Source organism: Anguilla rostrata, chromosome 14 (assembly GCF_018555375.3).
Source record: "Anguilla rostrata isolate EN2019 chromosome 14, ASM1855537v3, whole genome shotgun sequence".
Classification (NCBI taxonomy): domain Eukaryota; kingdom Metazoa; phylum Chordata; class Actinopteri; order Anguilliformes; family Anguillidae; genus Anguilla; species Anguilla rostrata.
In genome coordinates, this window is record NC_057946.1 from 35,073,291 (window position 1) to 35,090,791 (window position 17,501).

At 40.3% G+C, this 17,501-nt stretch overlaps 2 protein-coding genes and 1 long non-coding RNA gene across 4 annotated transcripts in view; 1 reads left to right on the forward strand and 2 right to left on the reverse strand.

Annotated features, from left to right (window-relative positions):
- The window catches only part of si:dkey-247m21.3 (5-hydroxytryptamine receptor 4), a 90,587-nt gene extending 82,755 nt beyond the window's left edge, over positions 1 to 7,832 (reverse strand). Inside the window, 1 exon segment of the mRNA XM_064307913.1 lies at positions 7,587 to 7,832. The gene's annotated coding sequence lies outside the window, so the exon portion shown is untranslated.
- Positions 7,833 to 8,519: 687 nt separating this feature from the next.
- Positions 8,520 to 15,757, reverse strand: LOC135239084 (uncharacterized). 2 transcript variants are annotated; one of them, XR_010325281.1, is made up of 3 exons: positions 15,628 to 15,757; positions 14,660 to 14,796; positions 8,520 to 8,631 (listed from the first exon to the last, which is right to left on the reverse strand). It is a non-coding gene; the product is annotated as an uncharacterized LOC135239084 (long non-coding RNA). The 2 variants fall into 2 exon arrangements; XR_010325280.1 differs by lacking the exon at positions 8,520 to 8,631 and having other exon boundaries at positions 12,423 to 14,796.
- Positions 15,410 to 17,501, forward strand: part of LOC135239083 (putative cytochrome P450 120) — a 41,350-nt gene continuing 39,258 nt past the window's right edge. Inside the window, exon 1 of the mRNA XM_064307504.1 lies at positions 15,410 to 15,804. Within this exon, the coding sequence (XP_064163574.1) occupies positions 15,615 to 15,804 (190 nt within the window). The 5' untranslated portion in view covers positions 15,410 to 15,614. The remainder of the gene's footprint in view (positions 15,805 to 17,501) is intronic.

A 17,501-nucleotide genomic window follows, 5' to 3' on the forward strand; every position in this document is an offset into this window, starting at 1 on the left:
CAGGATTTGACGCCAACGTCTGCTCTTAGCTGCTAATTCGGCTCCATTTGTGATGTGATTTTTTGACGAAATCATGACTTACAGCTGCAGACTGAACTTGTATCCTCAGGGTAAGCTATTTACTGTGGTCTGTTATAGGACTGTGAAGTGGTTTTTCAAATTAAACTAGCAATAATTTATTGGAAGAAAAACCAACATACATACCAGCCCTTCACGGCTGGAGTTGTGCTTCCCTGTAATTGATCAACCCTGGTTTCACTCAGGTTGACTTCACCTCAGATCGCACATCTACGCAGCTTTCCCCAAACCCTGAGTATGTGCTGTAATGCGGCTATTGCTGATGATGACTGGGCACTAGGAGCACTGCTATGATGTATGTAATGCCATTGTTCACATTGCTCCAACTTGGAAGTGTACACGCGTTAGGAAACTCAAGATGGCGACCGCGCATCCTGTTAAATACAAATAAAATATAAATACATAAAATTAGTTTTTGAATTTATTACCTCGAACGGTTGCCATGTTCGAAGTCGTGAAAGCCATTTTTTCTTACTGCATTCACACACTTTGGTGTCTTTCCTGCCGATTCGGAGATAACAAAGCCGTCAAAAGTTCCGGGTATTTCCTGCTTGGAATTAAAACTCGCTCTGTAGGTTAACTTGAACGGTTTTTCTCGGTCGCAAACGTGGTCCTTTCTGTGGCTCCCATATGACACGAATGCAGCATAAGCCTCAGTTGTTGGGCACATAACCTTACAAACAAGGCTGTAAAAAATCCATTCCTGCAGGACGACGGTGTTTTCAGGGTTTTAGTGCGCTTCAGTGCTTAAGTGATCAATTTAAGTATCTGTTTGGCTGGATTCCACAGACATTGTTTCCAAGGCCAACACTGGCTGTCGATTGAAAGGCAACCACTAAAATCTACAGGCACTGCAGCCCTCCAGGATCAGAGTTAAACCTGCAGGCATTACAGACCTCCAGCCCCCCGTAAACCTGCAGGCACTGTGCCTCTCAAGCACTGTAAGTGCTAAGGCCCTCCAGGGCGTGTTTATGCACATCCACTGCATTACACTACAATGTGCTTTTTTAATAAACCAATGCCTGCCTAGTTAGTCTTAATGATGAATCCTGACCTTGAATATATGGGGCTTGACTTGGAGGCAGTCACTCAAATCAAATCAACACAATGCTAAATAACACTTACTAGAACCGATCATATTGCAGGAAACTAATCTCACAAAATGTAACTTCCCTTTCCAGGTTCTCTAAAGATGAAGCACAAGATGCAACATTCCTATTTAGACAATAAAATATAAGACAATGTTACAGCGCTATATTAAAACTATGGTAATGGCTATTACATTATATATATGTTACTTGTTATGATGTAACTATGAAAACAACATGAATATGATAACATTTATGGTTGTGATATGATAACTACAGAAATTGTACGTTAAAGTATGCTGCTAGTCTGTTGCTCTGAAGAGTAATAGTTAGGCACTGTAAGTAAGGCTACATATAAACAATAAATGCTAATAAAGTAATTTAATTGTTAATGCCAATTTTATGCTCATTTACTGAGCTATGAGCTGTTCTGTACCAATTTCCTTGTTCTTGCTTCTCTTTGCTTGAGCTTTAATTTATAGCACGTATTGGTAGCTCTTGCGTGCACATGCGGGTTGTTTCTAGTGTGAGCACAGGTATCGAATATGATACCTGTGTTTTTCAAGAGAGGCTAAATTATTTGAAAGGGTTATGCATATGTTGGGCTACTTCTATGTCAGCCATGGAAATACACAATTAGTCACAGGGTCTAGGAAGAGCATTAATGTTCTCAGGATACTCACACGTTCAAATAGATATGCGTCTGACTCCACAAGGTACAGTATTACCCTTGCTCTGCTGCCAAGCCACTTCGCCAACATGGTCTTCATGTGACAAAATCAGTTAGGTGAAATTGCAGGTATTGCATGATGCAAACCAATTACCTTCAGCATTGTTATCAGTTCTACCTGGTTCCAGCCAGATATTTCTTATACAGAGCTGTTCACAGGTTCCCCAACTTTGGTAGCACAATGCAATGTTTCTGAATTTACAAAAGCCTCATGGAAATTAAACAGCATGCAATTTATTAGAGCAAACTTATTCATGTTTGGCAGAACCACCCTTTTCTGCAACAGTTTTAGGTCTTTTGGTATAAGTATTTATCAGCCTTGGGAGTGATTTTTGTCTGTTCTTCACACATTCTTCAGGTTGGCTCGATGAATAGAGGCCACAGATTCTCAATGGGATTAAGAGCAGGACTTTGAATGGGCCACGACAGGACAATCATCTTCATCTTAAGCCACTCCAAATTTGCTTAGGCCTCATTCCAGGGTATCACTGACCTGCTGAAAGGTGAACTTTCTCCAAAGAAATTCCTTTTTGTAGTAGACTGAAACCGGTTGTCTTGCAGTATTTCCCTGCATTTTGCTCCATCCATTCTTCCTTCAATTTTTGCGAGATTCCCAGTCCCTATCTATGAAAAGCATCCTGACAGCATGGTGCCACCACCATGCTGTGGGATGGTGTTTCCTAATGCACAAATATTTTTTAAGGTTGTGCCATACATAGCACTTCGAATTTTTCCCTAAAAAGCTCTGTCTTGGTCTCAATCTGACCACAAAAACATTTTCCCACATCTCAGTCGGGTCAGGCTCATGCTTTCTGGGAAATTCCAGAAGTCCTTTGAGATGGTTATTTTTGAGTAATGGATTCTTCTTTGCCCACCCCCCCCCCCCACCCCCACACACACACACACACAAGTTAGTTTTATACAGAGCTCTTAATATTATTGACTGGCGCAGATTTATTCAATTTCTGCAATTGAGTGACTGTTGGGCTCTCCTGTGGCTTCCCTGAAAAGTCTCCTTTTGGCTTGGACTTTTGCGGGATGGCCTTTTTTAGGCAGTGCCTGAGTGGTGCGAGGTTGCTTTCAGGTCCAGATTATTGATCCAACAATGTTCTTTGGGATATCCAAACACCCTTTTCCTAATATGTGCATTAGTATTACTTTAAAATTTCCACAGAATGCTCTTCAGTCTTCATTTCCACACCTTCCCTTCAGATTCACAGCCTGACCAATGATCCTTAAACAAAGTGGAGGTTTCATCCAGAATGGTTCCTAAATAGAGGTCAATCGTAAGGCAATTATGCACTCATTAGAGATATTTTATCAAACATAAAACCAGTGCTGCCTTGAAATAATTAATCTTGAGTTTCAGTGTTTTTTAAGAAAATATCACAGAATGAAACTGCAATGTATAATTTCTAATTCAATTAGAAAGGCACAATACATTATAGTACCATACTTACATTTCCTTCTGGTAAGGGTTGAAAGTGTAATTTCTCAAATAATGTGAATATGATTAAGGTGTAAGATCAAAAATATGCTATTAGAATGTTCTTAACTAAACATTCAAATGCTGCTGTGAAAACAATGGAGTTCTACTGTAGAACACTGACTTAGAATTTTGAAGAAAAAAACCAACTCTTCAAAGAGTTAAGAATCATGCTGAGGAACAGAGTGAGTAGCACACAGCTGTAGGCCAAATCTCTGATGCTGAGAATGACAGTGAATGCCTGCAAATCATCCATATTAGCTTTTGATATGGAGGGGCAACCTAGCCTGCACCATTTTTAAACACATAGGTATGCAGGATATTGCATATGCATGAACAACTGCCACATGTTATGAGATATAATATGCCTTAACAATTACCAAATGTTATGAGGAATAATATACATTCACAATTACATAAGGTTATGAGCTGTAAAATGCATTAACAATTCTAAAATGTTACAAGCCGTAGTATGCATTAATTATAAAATATGAGACATGCTTTAGCAATTATAAAATATTGTAGTAGGAGTTATATATTAATATAATATATATATATATTAAATATATATATATATATATATATACCTTGCAACCATTAACCATCTTTAAAATGCATTTCATTTTTCCCAATTGAACGCCAATCTGCTCAACTGCACGTTATCGCAATGTTTGTGATGTGAGAGCGACAAGCATCTCCTCTGCAGCACATGGGGTCAGTCACTGTTTCTTATCTTATCACTCTGCAGATCGCAAGCCGGGCTCACACAGACGTTAGGAAAACACTTTCATGTGCAGCTTAACAGGTGAGTTTTGCCGGCACCTGATTGACCAGCTGGGGCACAGGTGAACAACAAAAAAGACACCGCTTGACTGACTCCGATCCGTGGGAAATGCTACAGCCAATCGTGCGTCAGCCTGCGGGCCTCCTGGGTACCATGTAGTCATAGGAGGCGACAAGGGCGGATGGGAAAAGAAAAAATTTAAATCATGAAGGTCAGCGGCCAATTCCCATACTTCAACACCCCCCACACCCCACGCTGGTCTGCAATCTCGTCTAGGGCAACAGGGCCATGCCCGGTGTCTTAGCAGGACAAGCCAGCCAGAAGCCCCATCAAAATGTCACATGAAACTCTGGTATACAGTGCTATGACACAATGAACGTTGTAGTATATTGAGATAGTTTGTTGTTAGCTTAACATGGCTTAATAGCTAATGAGCTCAAGGTGGTCAAACTTGACTGCCTGCCCAACAAAAACAATTCAACCAAACAACCAAACATACATGCATACAAACATAGATATGTGGGTTAGCGAGTAAATTCCACTTACGTGCTTAGTTTATTTATTGTTTGGCTTACTGTTCAATTTGTAGAACACAAAATTAAGAAAATTAAAAGTGTAACAGAGAGACTTAATAACTCCTCATTACACAACTCCAGCAGATAAGAACACTGCAAATGCAATAATGGCGAAACAAAAAAAAAAGTGCTACTGTTACAACTTGATCCAGTTTTAACTGGATTAATGTCAGTTGCACAGCTGCACTTAAACAGTGAGTAGCATAGTGGGATAAAGGTCAAGGAGACCCTGAAATCCTGACCTTACAAGTGAATAGGACTCTTAAGAACAGTAAACACATTCTGAACCACAAGCTAACTGCAAGAACAACAACAACAAAAAAACTATTTCTTAGCAGCAGGAAATGATGCAATACTTAGGGCAGGGGTCCTCAATCTTATCTAGAAATGGCTGGTACAGGTGCAGGCTTTTGTTCCAACCAAGCAGTTATACACCTGATTCTACTAATCAAGATCCTTTGACTCTAGTGGTTGATTAGTAGAATTGGGTGTGTAACTGCTTGGTTGGAACAAAAGCCTGCACCCACACCGGCTCTTTCTGTATAAGATTGAGGACCCCTGACTTAGGGTGTCACCAAGCATCCTCTATCTTTGAGGCTCCTCTGAAATTGAACTACAGTACCCAGCATTCCATTGCTTACCGGACCGCCAATGGCACAGCTGTTTGTCCGCCTTTGTTTTGTAAATCTGCACTACAGCAGTCCGCTAGTGGCAGGAACATGCAGTTGTAAGGAAATGCAGTTGTGCTGGTACCTATAGGTCTGTGTATCTACCGTGAGACTGTTTTTACCATCTCACAGCCCTCAGCTGACTACAGTTATATCTGTTTACAGACCAAATAAGCTGTTACATAAGTCCTGTAACTCAACTATCAGGAACGGCATTAAAATACACCAAAATGTATTTTGTACATTTAAATAGAAAACACCTTTCAAATAAATGTATCTATAAACTACAATCAAACTGGTGGAGTTCTGGGTGGTTTGATAGGTGACACAGAAAAGCAAGAAAGTTTATAAGTATTACATATAAAATGCATTTTGGCAAATACATATTCCAGATACATCTACTGCCCACGCCCAACGACTGCACATTTTCTTGAGAAAACAGTTACAGTAAGGTATGACGGCTAATGATGGTGAAACTAAGACAGGAACTTGTCAGAAACGAATTGTCACAAATTATTATATCAGCAAATTATTACATAAACAAGAGTACATTATTCTAAAGAGTAAATATGGCACTGAACTCACATGGCTCCCAAAATTCAGGGGCCATTTTATGAATGAACACATCTTCTGTGATCCAACTCTTCTATGAAATGCAGACTTTTTGTTCAAACCCATGTGATATATATTGTTTTTAGTTGTGCTTTGTTTATTTACCTGGTGTAAAAAAATGTATATAGGCTATAGGAAGGTAAACCATTCTCAGCGTCAAATCAACACAGTTTACACGAGTCAAATTAACAGGGACCCTGAATGTATTCTATCAAAGGGGATTTTTTATTTATTTTTCAAAACAATGTCATGCTAACCACCAACCCTTCCCATGAACCAAAGCTGCACTCATCATTGTTGAATTATGCTTATTTTTTACTTTTTTCTGCAGTTGCACAAAATTATCTCAGACGCATAAGCAGCTCAGTGTAAAGTCTCATAATTGGTGGAGGGGTGTGGAAAGCATGTTCTGAATAAAATAATAGGTCAGTTGTTTTCCATGTATATTGTTCATTTTCATTGGTAGGTGATGCTACTGCTTACCAGCCTGAAACTTGACTTGCAGAAATGACATTGTTAGCTCACATGATAAGGCTGCATGGTTGTTGTTAACGCACTCAAGACGAAATTGTCCGCAAAATAGTGGTGTTTTAATAATTTGTTAATATGCAGTTACTACTAATAATAATAATAGGCACAAAAAAGCTAACATTAAATTAGATGACAAAACAACAGCTTTTACTTCAAGCAGTGCCCTTAAATAAACCGCGGTTCAAATGGCTGGTTAGTACCCAACCACGCTGCATTAAATTCACGTATGAGACAATACAGATCGGTTTCGCTCCAAACTTTCCCCAATAACGCATGTGTCCCAACACACTAATATAACCAGTAAAAAAATGACTGAAGACAAATTTTAATGCGCTGGCAATTAGTGCTAAATGCAGCCTACGAGAAACGCATGTACACCACAAAATACGGTGTCCATATACAGTTTAATTAAAGAACAGCGCACATCCTCATCAGTACAGCTTTATATTCAGAAGTATCTCAGCTAGCCATGTAGCCTATGTTGAACGATGCACAGTGCAAAATATTAACCAGATTATTCATAACTATAGCCACCGTAAGCTAATTACAGTGCTGCTCAGAGTCAGCAGGTAAAGTGAAATGTAAGCATAATAAAATAATATTATAATAATTTGAAATATAGAAATTATTTCTAGTTCCGCTCTAAGTCTCTCTAGAAAAGAGCGAAAGAATGTAACGTAATGGGGCGTGCGGGGTCTAAAAACGGCAACTACTACCCTAAGCGTTATAGAAAATTAATAAATTGCCAATGTAGTCTAATTTATCGCGCCTGAAGTAACGAGTACGCATGCAATTCCAAACTGCCCTCAGGTTCTCCGTTGCATAATTTATAAACTAGGCTAAATAACGTTTTAGAAATGATTTTAAAACAATTTTACGGTAGGTTACGGAACGTAGTGTAGTGAAAGTAGGCTATATATTTTGCAATTCCCCTTCAAAATTATTTGACCCATTGCGTCTGAATCAGCGCACGGAGCGCTGTGAAAGTTGCGCACAGTTCAAAGTTATGCAAATCACAGATCAACTTCCCTCACCTGTGGGCTCGGCGCCTCGGTTCTCGAGTTCGGACAACGTGTTGAGTTGCTACGGGCTCTCATGTTCCCTCGGGAGCTGGCCGTAGACTAAAATCATCCGGAAATGTAAAGAAGATGGCATGAGAGCATGCCTGCGTGGGGCCATGGTACCAAAGACAGGTTGGAAGTGAAATGTCTCGCCTGTTTGACTTGCGGAGAAATAGTAGCTTTCGTCCGTGGAGGTGTGGGGACAACCAGAACGACCGATAAAAGGGAAGCAGCAGCGACGCCCCGAGGCAGAAAGGGGACACGCAGCTTTATTAAGTTTATTTTCAGCATTCTGCAATACAGTCGATTATATATTGATGTTGATTATGATTTTTAAATGACAAGTGCATGATTACTGTTATGAAGAATTTATTCAAGGTAACAAAGAGTAAGATTTCCAGGTGTTGCAATAGTTTCTCTCATGACATGTTTTGCGCCTAATGTTATGTAAAAATTCACAGCTGTAGCCTATGCCAAACTCTAAATATGGTATCCTTCAACGGCAAATTACATCCATAAATACGATCGCACTTAGTGCTGCACTCACAGCACTTTACTGGCATTTACGCAACAAATTGAAACAATAATGCAAAGTGAATAGATTGATTGCAAGTTGTTTGAATTGAAAAGAAAACGGAGCCTAGATTTTCGCCGTCGCCTCCATGTGACACTTACGAGCAACGCTAGCAGTAGATTTGGCACCCTCACGGTTGATTTGGCACTATGGACGCGAATGAAGGCAAACGAACCTGTTTTTCATCCACCCGGAATAACACTCAGCAGCTGACGTACACATAATGTAGATTACTGTAAAGTGAAAGACAATAATTCATACTAGATGAACAAGAACTGCCTGCTCTGTGAGATAAACAAAGGAACGAGAGTAATACGAGAAGAGGAATCACAGTATTTGGTGGTTTAATTCAATTTTCCCATACTCCGCAGTAACCGTGTACACAAGGCATCCTGTGTATTCAGGGACATAACATCCTCCTTTCGTGATGGTATAAAAATTGGCCTGAAAGAAAAGTGTTATGCGTTAGTTTTACATTTTGACACAGACTGTATCTGACAAATAAATGTAAACTTTATCAGAAAGAATCTTACACACTCATGTTACACGTTGCATGCATTTCTCAGATCGATAAATATGTCTGCTGTATCAATATTTTAATATAGCTACGGGGGTTAACACAAAAATCATTGTCAAATACGCAATATTTCCAATAGACGCCACATAACAACAGCATTAACACAATGATATAGAATTCACACTTTCAATGTAGTTTGCTCTTTTTACCTTTCAAAATTATTATAGTCGTCTTCACAGAGCATCGGGTGTACAGTAGGTCACACGGTGTAATGTCGTAAGCTTTAGCATTTACTAATAGTGCTAAATAAATGTATGTAACATTGAGAATTATGGTTTATGCCTTTTTTGGTGTAAGAGAAGGCAGTGCAGAAAAACAGCTGTCAGTTCCTAATCCAAATAAATTACAGTTGAGTTGTTCTAGTCAGACAGTTTACTGTAGAAAATTCCACATTGCAGACATAACGCAGTTTAGAATTCACAAGACAGGAAACTCTGCCCAAACAGCAGACAATACTCTGGAAAGGTATGGATAAGCCTGATAGGAGGGAGCAAACAACTTTTACTCCAGACTAGTTGTGTTTTAAGCCTACAATAGCAAGCAGGGTTTAAATACGCACAGGTACATAAATCACCCTATAAATAGCTATAAGCCTACTGTAGCTAGCAAGCCATGTCCTGGGGCTGTTTACAGTAGTCAAATACACAGCTCCTCACAGTTCAGCAAAACGGTTGTACACAGAACACACTCCAGCCTACGCTTATTCTTTGACTCTTTACATATTTGTGGCAAACACGCCTGCCACAGGCCACCGAAGTGGCTTTCTTTGGGGCCCTCCAGCACAGAGACACAGGGAGAAGATGTTCAGACAGTCCACATTTATTCCACGAGGGTTTGGCAAGATGGTAACAGCCAAATGAGCAGATGTAAAAACCCTGTCATGACAGAGAGCTCCCCTGTGTGGGTGGGGATGGCAGATTTAACCTGTGCGCAGTGATTACCTCACTACGCACAGGTGCAGCCACTCCTGTTCCTGGGTCCAATTAGCCTGGCCAATTATCTAATTCTTAACCAATTGGCCAGGTCTAATTAGCTTGACCCAGGGCAGGTGTGGCTGCTTAAACCAGCCATCCCCACACCACATACCCCCAACGCCAAACTGAGGCCAGGGAGAATCCCTGGCCGAAGCCTACTCCCCCCCACCCCCACCCCCACACTCCAACAAAGCCAAAGACAACAAACAAAAACAAAACTCCAAACACGCTAAAAAATTTTTTTTTTTTTTTTTTAAAGTCAGGGTGGGTGGCCCCGGAACAGTCCAGTACATGCGGTGACCCTCCTTCGGACGACAAGGCAGCCCTTCTTCCTCCTCCCTCCTGGAGCACGGGAAGTCCTGGGCTGCTCTGCTGGCTGGTGGGGGCGTCACCGGCTTGGGCTGTTCCAGGGGCTGTGGTGGGGTGGCTGGGCTGGTGGGCTGGTGGACTGGCCTTGTGGTGCTGGGGACCAGGAACCCTCGTGGCTGTGGTGGCCGCCAGTCGGCTCTGCTGGCGGGCGGCTGCAGGCTTATCCCCTCATGGGCTCCGGGCAAACCAACCAGGCCAAAACAAAGAACTAAAAACAACCGAACGGACGAGAAAGGAAGCAAAACGGCGCGGCCACCGCTCGTGCGCCGCCCGTGGCTGACCCGCCTTCCCGGCCAAGTCCAGCTCACGGCGCGACCACCTCTCGTGCCCCGCCCGTCGCTGACCTGCCTCCTCGGCCAGGTACAGCTCCTCAGCGTCCCAGCTGAGGATTGCCTCCTTCCCCTCCCTGGTCATCTTCCGCTCCCCATTTTTGGCCCGGAGGATCCGCCCGAAGCCCTGTCGGGAACACCTCAGCCGCCCCTCCTCCAGTGTGCTTCCTGGCTGGCCCTCCTGTGCCTCTTTGCTGTGCCGGAGGAGCCCCACGTTGGGCGCCACTGTGGCAAACACGCCTGCCACAGGCCACCGAAGTGGCTTTCTTTGGGGCCCTCCAGCACAGAGACACAGGGAGAAGATGTTCAGACAGTCCACATTTATTCCACGAGGGTTTGGCAAGATGGTAACAGCCAAATGAGCAGATGTAAAAACCCTGTCATGACAGAGAGCTCCCCTGTGTGGGTGGGGATGGCAGATTTAACCTGTGCGCAGTGATTACCTCACTACGCACAGGTGCAGCCACTCCTGTTCCTGGGTCCAATTAGCCTGGCCAATTATCTAATTCTTAACCAATTGGCCAGGTCTAATTAGCTTGACCCAGGGCAGGTGTGGCTGCTTAAACCAGCCATCCCCACACCACAATATTCTTTGGTTTGGGATAGTACATGGTGCTATATTTGTTCAATATTTCAATATGTTAAACAGGACACACATCAAAACTAATAAAATACATTTACAACTCCTGTAGGGTTATGTCACATATGCATGAACTCCAGCTCATGAGGCTGTTAGTATTCTGCAGAGACTCACTGATCTCTATCTATCTGGATAGTTCATCAGAGTCACTGAGCACATTCATTCGACAAGCCACATGCTACAAGCATCTGCGGATCGGTTATTCTCCAGAATCTTAATTTAGTGGACCATATTTCACAATACTTTAATAACATAACTCCAAGGCTAGGTTTCATAGTCAACAAGACTTTTTATGCTGTTAATGACTACATTTTTCAAATAATGCATTTAAAAATTAACTTTTAAAACAATGACTCTGTCAGGTACTCATTTCCCTTGCAGGTTTTTACACTCTTAAAAATTGTGGTTAATGGCACAGTAATTTACAGCATTTTGGGCAGTATGGTACTGATAAATTATTTTACTGCTTATCACTGTGAATGGCAATGCATTATGGGCAACCATTTTGTATACATGGCAGGAGCAACAGTACTATTGGTTGTACTGTGAAACCATTCACAGTGAATGTTTTGACTGCAAACAATTGACCAATGATGAGAAACTATACGTTTTTGAAAAGCTGACAGAGCAGAAGTGTTCCTCAAAGGTCCACATCAGTCGTTGGACCTGATAGAAAGTCCAGAAGAAAGCAACACCCCCGAATTATCAGGTAGCATGCTTCACCAGAGAATATTTGGACTTCGATTGAAAAAAGTATTCATTATTATTATTATTGTTGTTGTTGTTGTTGTTATTTTATCATTATTATTTTCAAAAACATTTTTTTCATTCACCAATGACTAAAATAACTTGCCAAACTGAGTTTGTGAAAAAAAGGGTTAAGGATATATGTTGGCTGAATACAGGCCTTAGTGTCACATGACTCTAATAGCCAGTGGCGATTTTTCTCACGCTAGATGAGATCAGTGTCATGAGCTCATTTTTTGTGTAGCCACAATCTACACAAGAATGCTACTTTGTTCTGACTTCCTGCTCTCCAAACTGCCCACGGAGACAATGAGGCCCTATTGATTGATTGGACCGTTTCCACCCGTCAGCCTATCAGGAGCCGGTACAGCAGAGAAACTCAAGGTATGAGTAAAGTCCTGAAGCGGTTGATGAAATCTCACTTTTTCCATCTTTACAGTTTCGTGTCGTTTTAACTGGGTTTCAAATTGATTTGTTCTGTTGTGTAATAAAAAAAGTTTTCTTTTGCAGAACATCCAATCTGTTTTTAAAACTCTATTGGAGACAGACACTGGAAATGAAACTACAACTGGGTTTTAAATTACACAATACGTATGAGGTTGAAGTGCAGACTGTCAGCTTTAATTTAAGGATTACATCCATAGGATCCATTAAGAAATTACAGTCCTTTTTATAAATTACTAATAAATTATTCTGCCGTAGTAAAACTTCTGATCAGCGGGAACAAGTTGAGAGCATAAAAGGAAAAGCAGTCTCAGAAGGGTTAACATGCAGCATAAACAGACTGGTGGGAGTTTTAACAGACTTAAACAGTTTATAACGCACAAATAATTTAATACAGTACAATTTTCTATCTCACTTCAGTTCATTTATATGGGTTTAGTTCGTTATTTTTGACCTGCTAATGAATACACACTGCCCTGCTTGGGCTGTCTTTCTTTCCAGCTACCCTGAGCTATATTCTGCCCAGCCACTATGATAATTTGAGAGGTTCCCAATTTTCTCTGCATTACCATTTTCCCCCAACTTTAACTACTGACACAAAGCAGGAAACTCTGTAAAATAATGTTTCAGTGTTTTTGCCTCCCACTAAGGTGTTTTTTTTTAACCTCACTGAATAGCTTTTTGGGGTTCAGGTTGGGCCAATTTTCATATTTCTCTGTAAATCATTGTTGTGCCTCTGTTGAAAGCAAACAACAGGCAACTCTGATACTCTGAGATAAGCAACTCTGGAAGGGCTGGGCGCTGGAGTTCCTGAGATGTATCTGGGTTTTGTTTTTAGTCTGCGCTTTTGCACAGTTAATGGATTTTTAAGAGCCTGGGCTGGAATATTCAAAGTCTGAAGAGTAAAACTCAGAAGGTCTCCAACACATGCTCCCTCATTAAGTATAATAATTAATCCAGTTATGCTCTTGGGGGTTCATGTGGAGCTAAACCAGACACATCTCTGGCACTCCTGGACCAGGATTGGCTGTTCATAAAATATGACATAACTGCTAATTAAGTCAGCAATGTCCGAAAGAGGGATTACTCACTAAAGTCTATTTAAAAACAAATTTATCTCCCATAAAGATCTAATATATCTGTTGTTGTTGTTCCCATGCGGCTGTGAGGTTGTCTCTGTGTGACTATATGTGTCTGTGTGTGTGTGCTTTTTTTTTTGTCAGCGTGGATGTGTGTGCGTGATTGTGTGTGTAGATATGTGTGTGCATATAGATATGTGTGCGCATGAGTGTGTGTGTAGCTATGTGTGTGCGTGTGTGTGAGTGAGTGTGTAGATATGTGTGCATGTGTGTGTGTGTGTGTGTGTGTGCGTGTGTGTGAGAGAGAGTGAGTGTGTAAGTGAGTGACTTGTTGCGTAAGAAAGATGTGGGAAGCTCCAGTATTCAGCAACAATTTTTTAAAATTGCTTTATGCCTTCCACTTGGGAGTTGCTGATGAAACTGACTTTTTAATTTAGTCATTGCTAAATAATGAATAATGTCTTTGTTGCCCATGGTTTTTTCAATTGATGTTAATGACATCAGTTAAGTTCCTTTATTTTCGTACGTGTACAAGTGACATCTGTGGGTGAAATGAAAATGACAGGAACAAAATTTGCAGCTCCTACATGCCTATGAAACAGAGCCACCTCCGCCTGATTTTAAATGATGTCACGTGATAACACCAGTGGACAAAGAGCAGCAGTTGGTATGGCAACCATGACATTTAAAAATTTATAATTTATATGAGGATCAAAATATGCTTATAAACAGTAAAATGTCTGGCGTTAATTCAACTGTAACAGAGTACATATGAGTCCAATAGAGACCATAAATTATCTGTAAGAGTTCCTTTATCACTGAACATTTCACTCTAAAGCACTGTACATTAAATGAATTCGGTAAAATTGAGCACTGCAAATTTATAACTGTCACACTGTGTTTACTTGTTGACAGCAGACTGTAAAAGGGAAAGAAGTATATACATGTAGAGAATAGTCGTCAATAATACATATATGTAATATATACACATACACACACACATGCACACAAGGCTGACAGGTGAATCAGTGGGGTCCTAATAGGTGAATATATACAGACAGATGGTCACTGAAACTAAGCCCTTTGTCAGATCATGAAGAATTCAAAGACAAAGCAAATAACAAGCCAAACCTGTATTGAGTCAATAAATTTAAAGAAATAAATTCTGAAAGAACATAATCAAATATGTTCATTGGTCTAGAGGTTGGTTTCAAAAAATAAAAAATAAAAACAGCAAAGACAGGAGTCTTCCAGGACAGAGATTGAGAACCACGGCTTTAGACACCCAGGATAAGACAGGGAGGGAGGCTCACCCTTGATCAGGCAGCTACTATTACAGCTAATATGGGTCACAGTGCATCTGTTCCCGAACTTTGAGCTAGGCTTCAAGCCGGCTCAACACCTCTCCTTAGATAGTGTATCAAGTGGTATTTTTCATCCATGGTATGCCCTGAGACAAAATAACATATAAGAAACAGAAAAGAAAATACAGATGTGACACCTGACACCAAAATTATCCCTCAACACAAATTAAGAATAATTCAAATACTAAGCATTATAGATTTTTAACCTATTTTTGTAACAACTATGCAATTTTGCAGTCATCATACCAATTTGACCAAATGAACAAAAGTTTGTTTGTGACATACACCACACTCCAGACCTTCAGTTATTCTGATTCTCCAGCACAAACCCAGCTATAAGCTACAGTAGCTATACAGGGTTACATAGTGTGTCAATGTAAAACTTGTAAAATGAATAATTGCATGGTGAAAAAAGGGTAGGGACTACATTTCCTCGTTTCTTAAATGGTTATTATTATTACAAGGAAATAAATGTTATTCCTACTGCTTGATTCCTCTGCTTTGTACATAATAATGGAAAAATCCACATTCGTACACACAACAAAATAGAATCTAGTATAACTGACTGAGAGCGGTTTGCTAACAGAATATTGTGGTTAATATTTAAACGATTTAGCGTAATTACGCCATGGTCAGGGAGCTTTCCCATTGCATATACCTGGTAATCAGGGGGCGGGACTTAAGACTCCAGGAAGTAGTTTTTTACTCCGTAATTTTTCCCACGGACAACGGGGCGAGACAATCAGATGATGATGATACTTTAAAAATACATTGAGTTCAGTTGCAGTAGCCTCCCTGTAGCTATTCAAACTTATAACTCACTGGCGCACTGATAGCTCATCTACTTTAGCTTTAGGCTATTACTGCAGTAGGAAAAAAAAAAATTTTGATTGTGTCGTCTAATATGTCCAAATTACCTGGAAGCTCTGGAGTATCACTGCTCAGTGACAAGTCGCTCGAATTCTATCGAGATCCGGTGGCTTTTTACGAGCATCGCATCAAAAAGCATGGAAGCCGTATATTTGAAGCCAGGCTGCTCAACAAGTCAACATCTTTCGTGTGTTCAGTGCAAGGGATGAAAGAGCTACTTTGCGGTACGATTCTGCCACGGTTCGTCTGTAGCGTGTAGACGTGCTATCTAAATCCTTCCTTTCTTTACTGTATATTCCTTTGTGTGCTCTAATATCACAGCGTTAAAATAAATGTATTGGATTTGATTACAGAGTTATGACAGCAGGTAACGTAATACGTCATACCTATTACGTTCCTATTACCGGTCGGTTGATATTTTCTACGGTTCTACAGTTCACTTTTAGGCTGGTTTGTCAGCATACATCACACAGTTGTCTCACGCTAGTAGCAGTAGCCTGTTTGTAGTAGGCTACATTCCAAATCATAAATCACATGCTCTAACACATTTTGTATTTTGACCCCTAATAAGGAGTAAAAATTGGCCTACAATGTAGCGAATGTCATAAAATGCGAGACTCGGGATTAGTTCCAAGTCTCGGATTAGTTCCCTGTGGTTATTGGTCTAAATTCTTCAAGTGAGTCAAAGTCCGCACTACAAATGAATATGATTTTTATGATGTGGATGTTAGCTACAGATCAAAAGCAAAAAAACTAACCGGCCGGCAAGCAGTGTACATAAGAAAGTTCAACCTAAGGACACCCTGGAAGCGAACGAGGTTACGTTAGATTGCAATCTAACGTAACCTCGCTTGTTAAAGCGGTGGAGTGCACAAACTGTATTCTACACCACTGGTACTAAAGCATGAAAATAGCATTGTAGAGCAAAATAAATATTCACTGTACGTTTTTTGCCATTGTAATTACATCGTAATTCTAAGAATCTAGGCCTATTTGCTATGAAGCTCATGTCAATATGAATGTTTACAGTAAGTGTTTATTTAATGCACTATTGATTATTACAATTACTGGCTCCTGCTGCGGCCGCTGCTACTACTAGTCTAATAATAATAATAATAATAATAATAATGTATGACATTTACATGGCTTTTTTTATATTGAATTTGCCCACAGGTTTGGACAATATAGGGAGCTCTTCAGGCGAGTTGTGTGTAGTTAATTGTGTCGTTCAAGATATGTTTACTGTCTAATGTGAATTTGACGGTTTTTATGCTTATGTGAATGTATTTTTCCCCACCTCACTTACTTCATATACAATTAAACAGTTTAGGATTGCTTTGGTGAAAAGGATTGTTAGACAGCACGTGTGTAGTAGCCTACGGGTACGGGATCCTTTTTTTTTTTTAAATAAACACAAAAGACTCATTTACATTCTCTCACGCGTGAAGGCTTCACATGTCTTAACATGTAGGCTAAGATTTCTTTTGCATTGGGTATAGTGAACGATTAAAACACCCAACCTTAATTGTCATGTTAAAATAATGTAACAAGTCTGGAATTGCATTCAATTTTTCATTTTATTGGCGTTTTCCACCAATAACACTACCTAAACCAAACTAGGTGTTGAGTAATGACTACAAAAATTTGCATGCCTCTTTTAAAAAATGTATGCTTTGACAAACTTAGCTAAACCCAAGATAATAACTAGCTAACTGCGTACAGTACAGCCAGCGTGTGCTAACATTACTGTAGCCAACTCTGACTACAGCAACTGACTAACACAATTGCCCTGTTAGTTAACACCTATAAATATCTGTTCAAATTGTATTACCTGAAAGCATGAAAGCCAGTGTCTTTGGTGGTTAAACAAACAGATATAAATGGTGAAATGATGACCTCGAAGCCAGGCCCACACACAAAA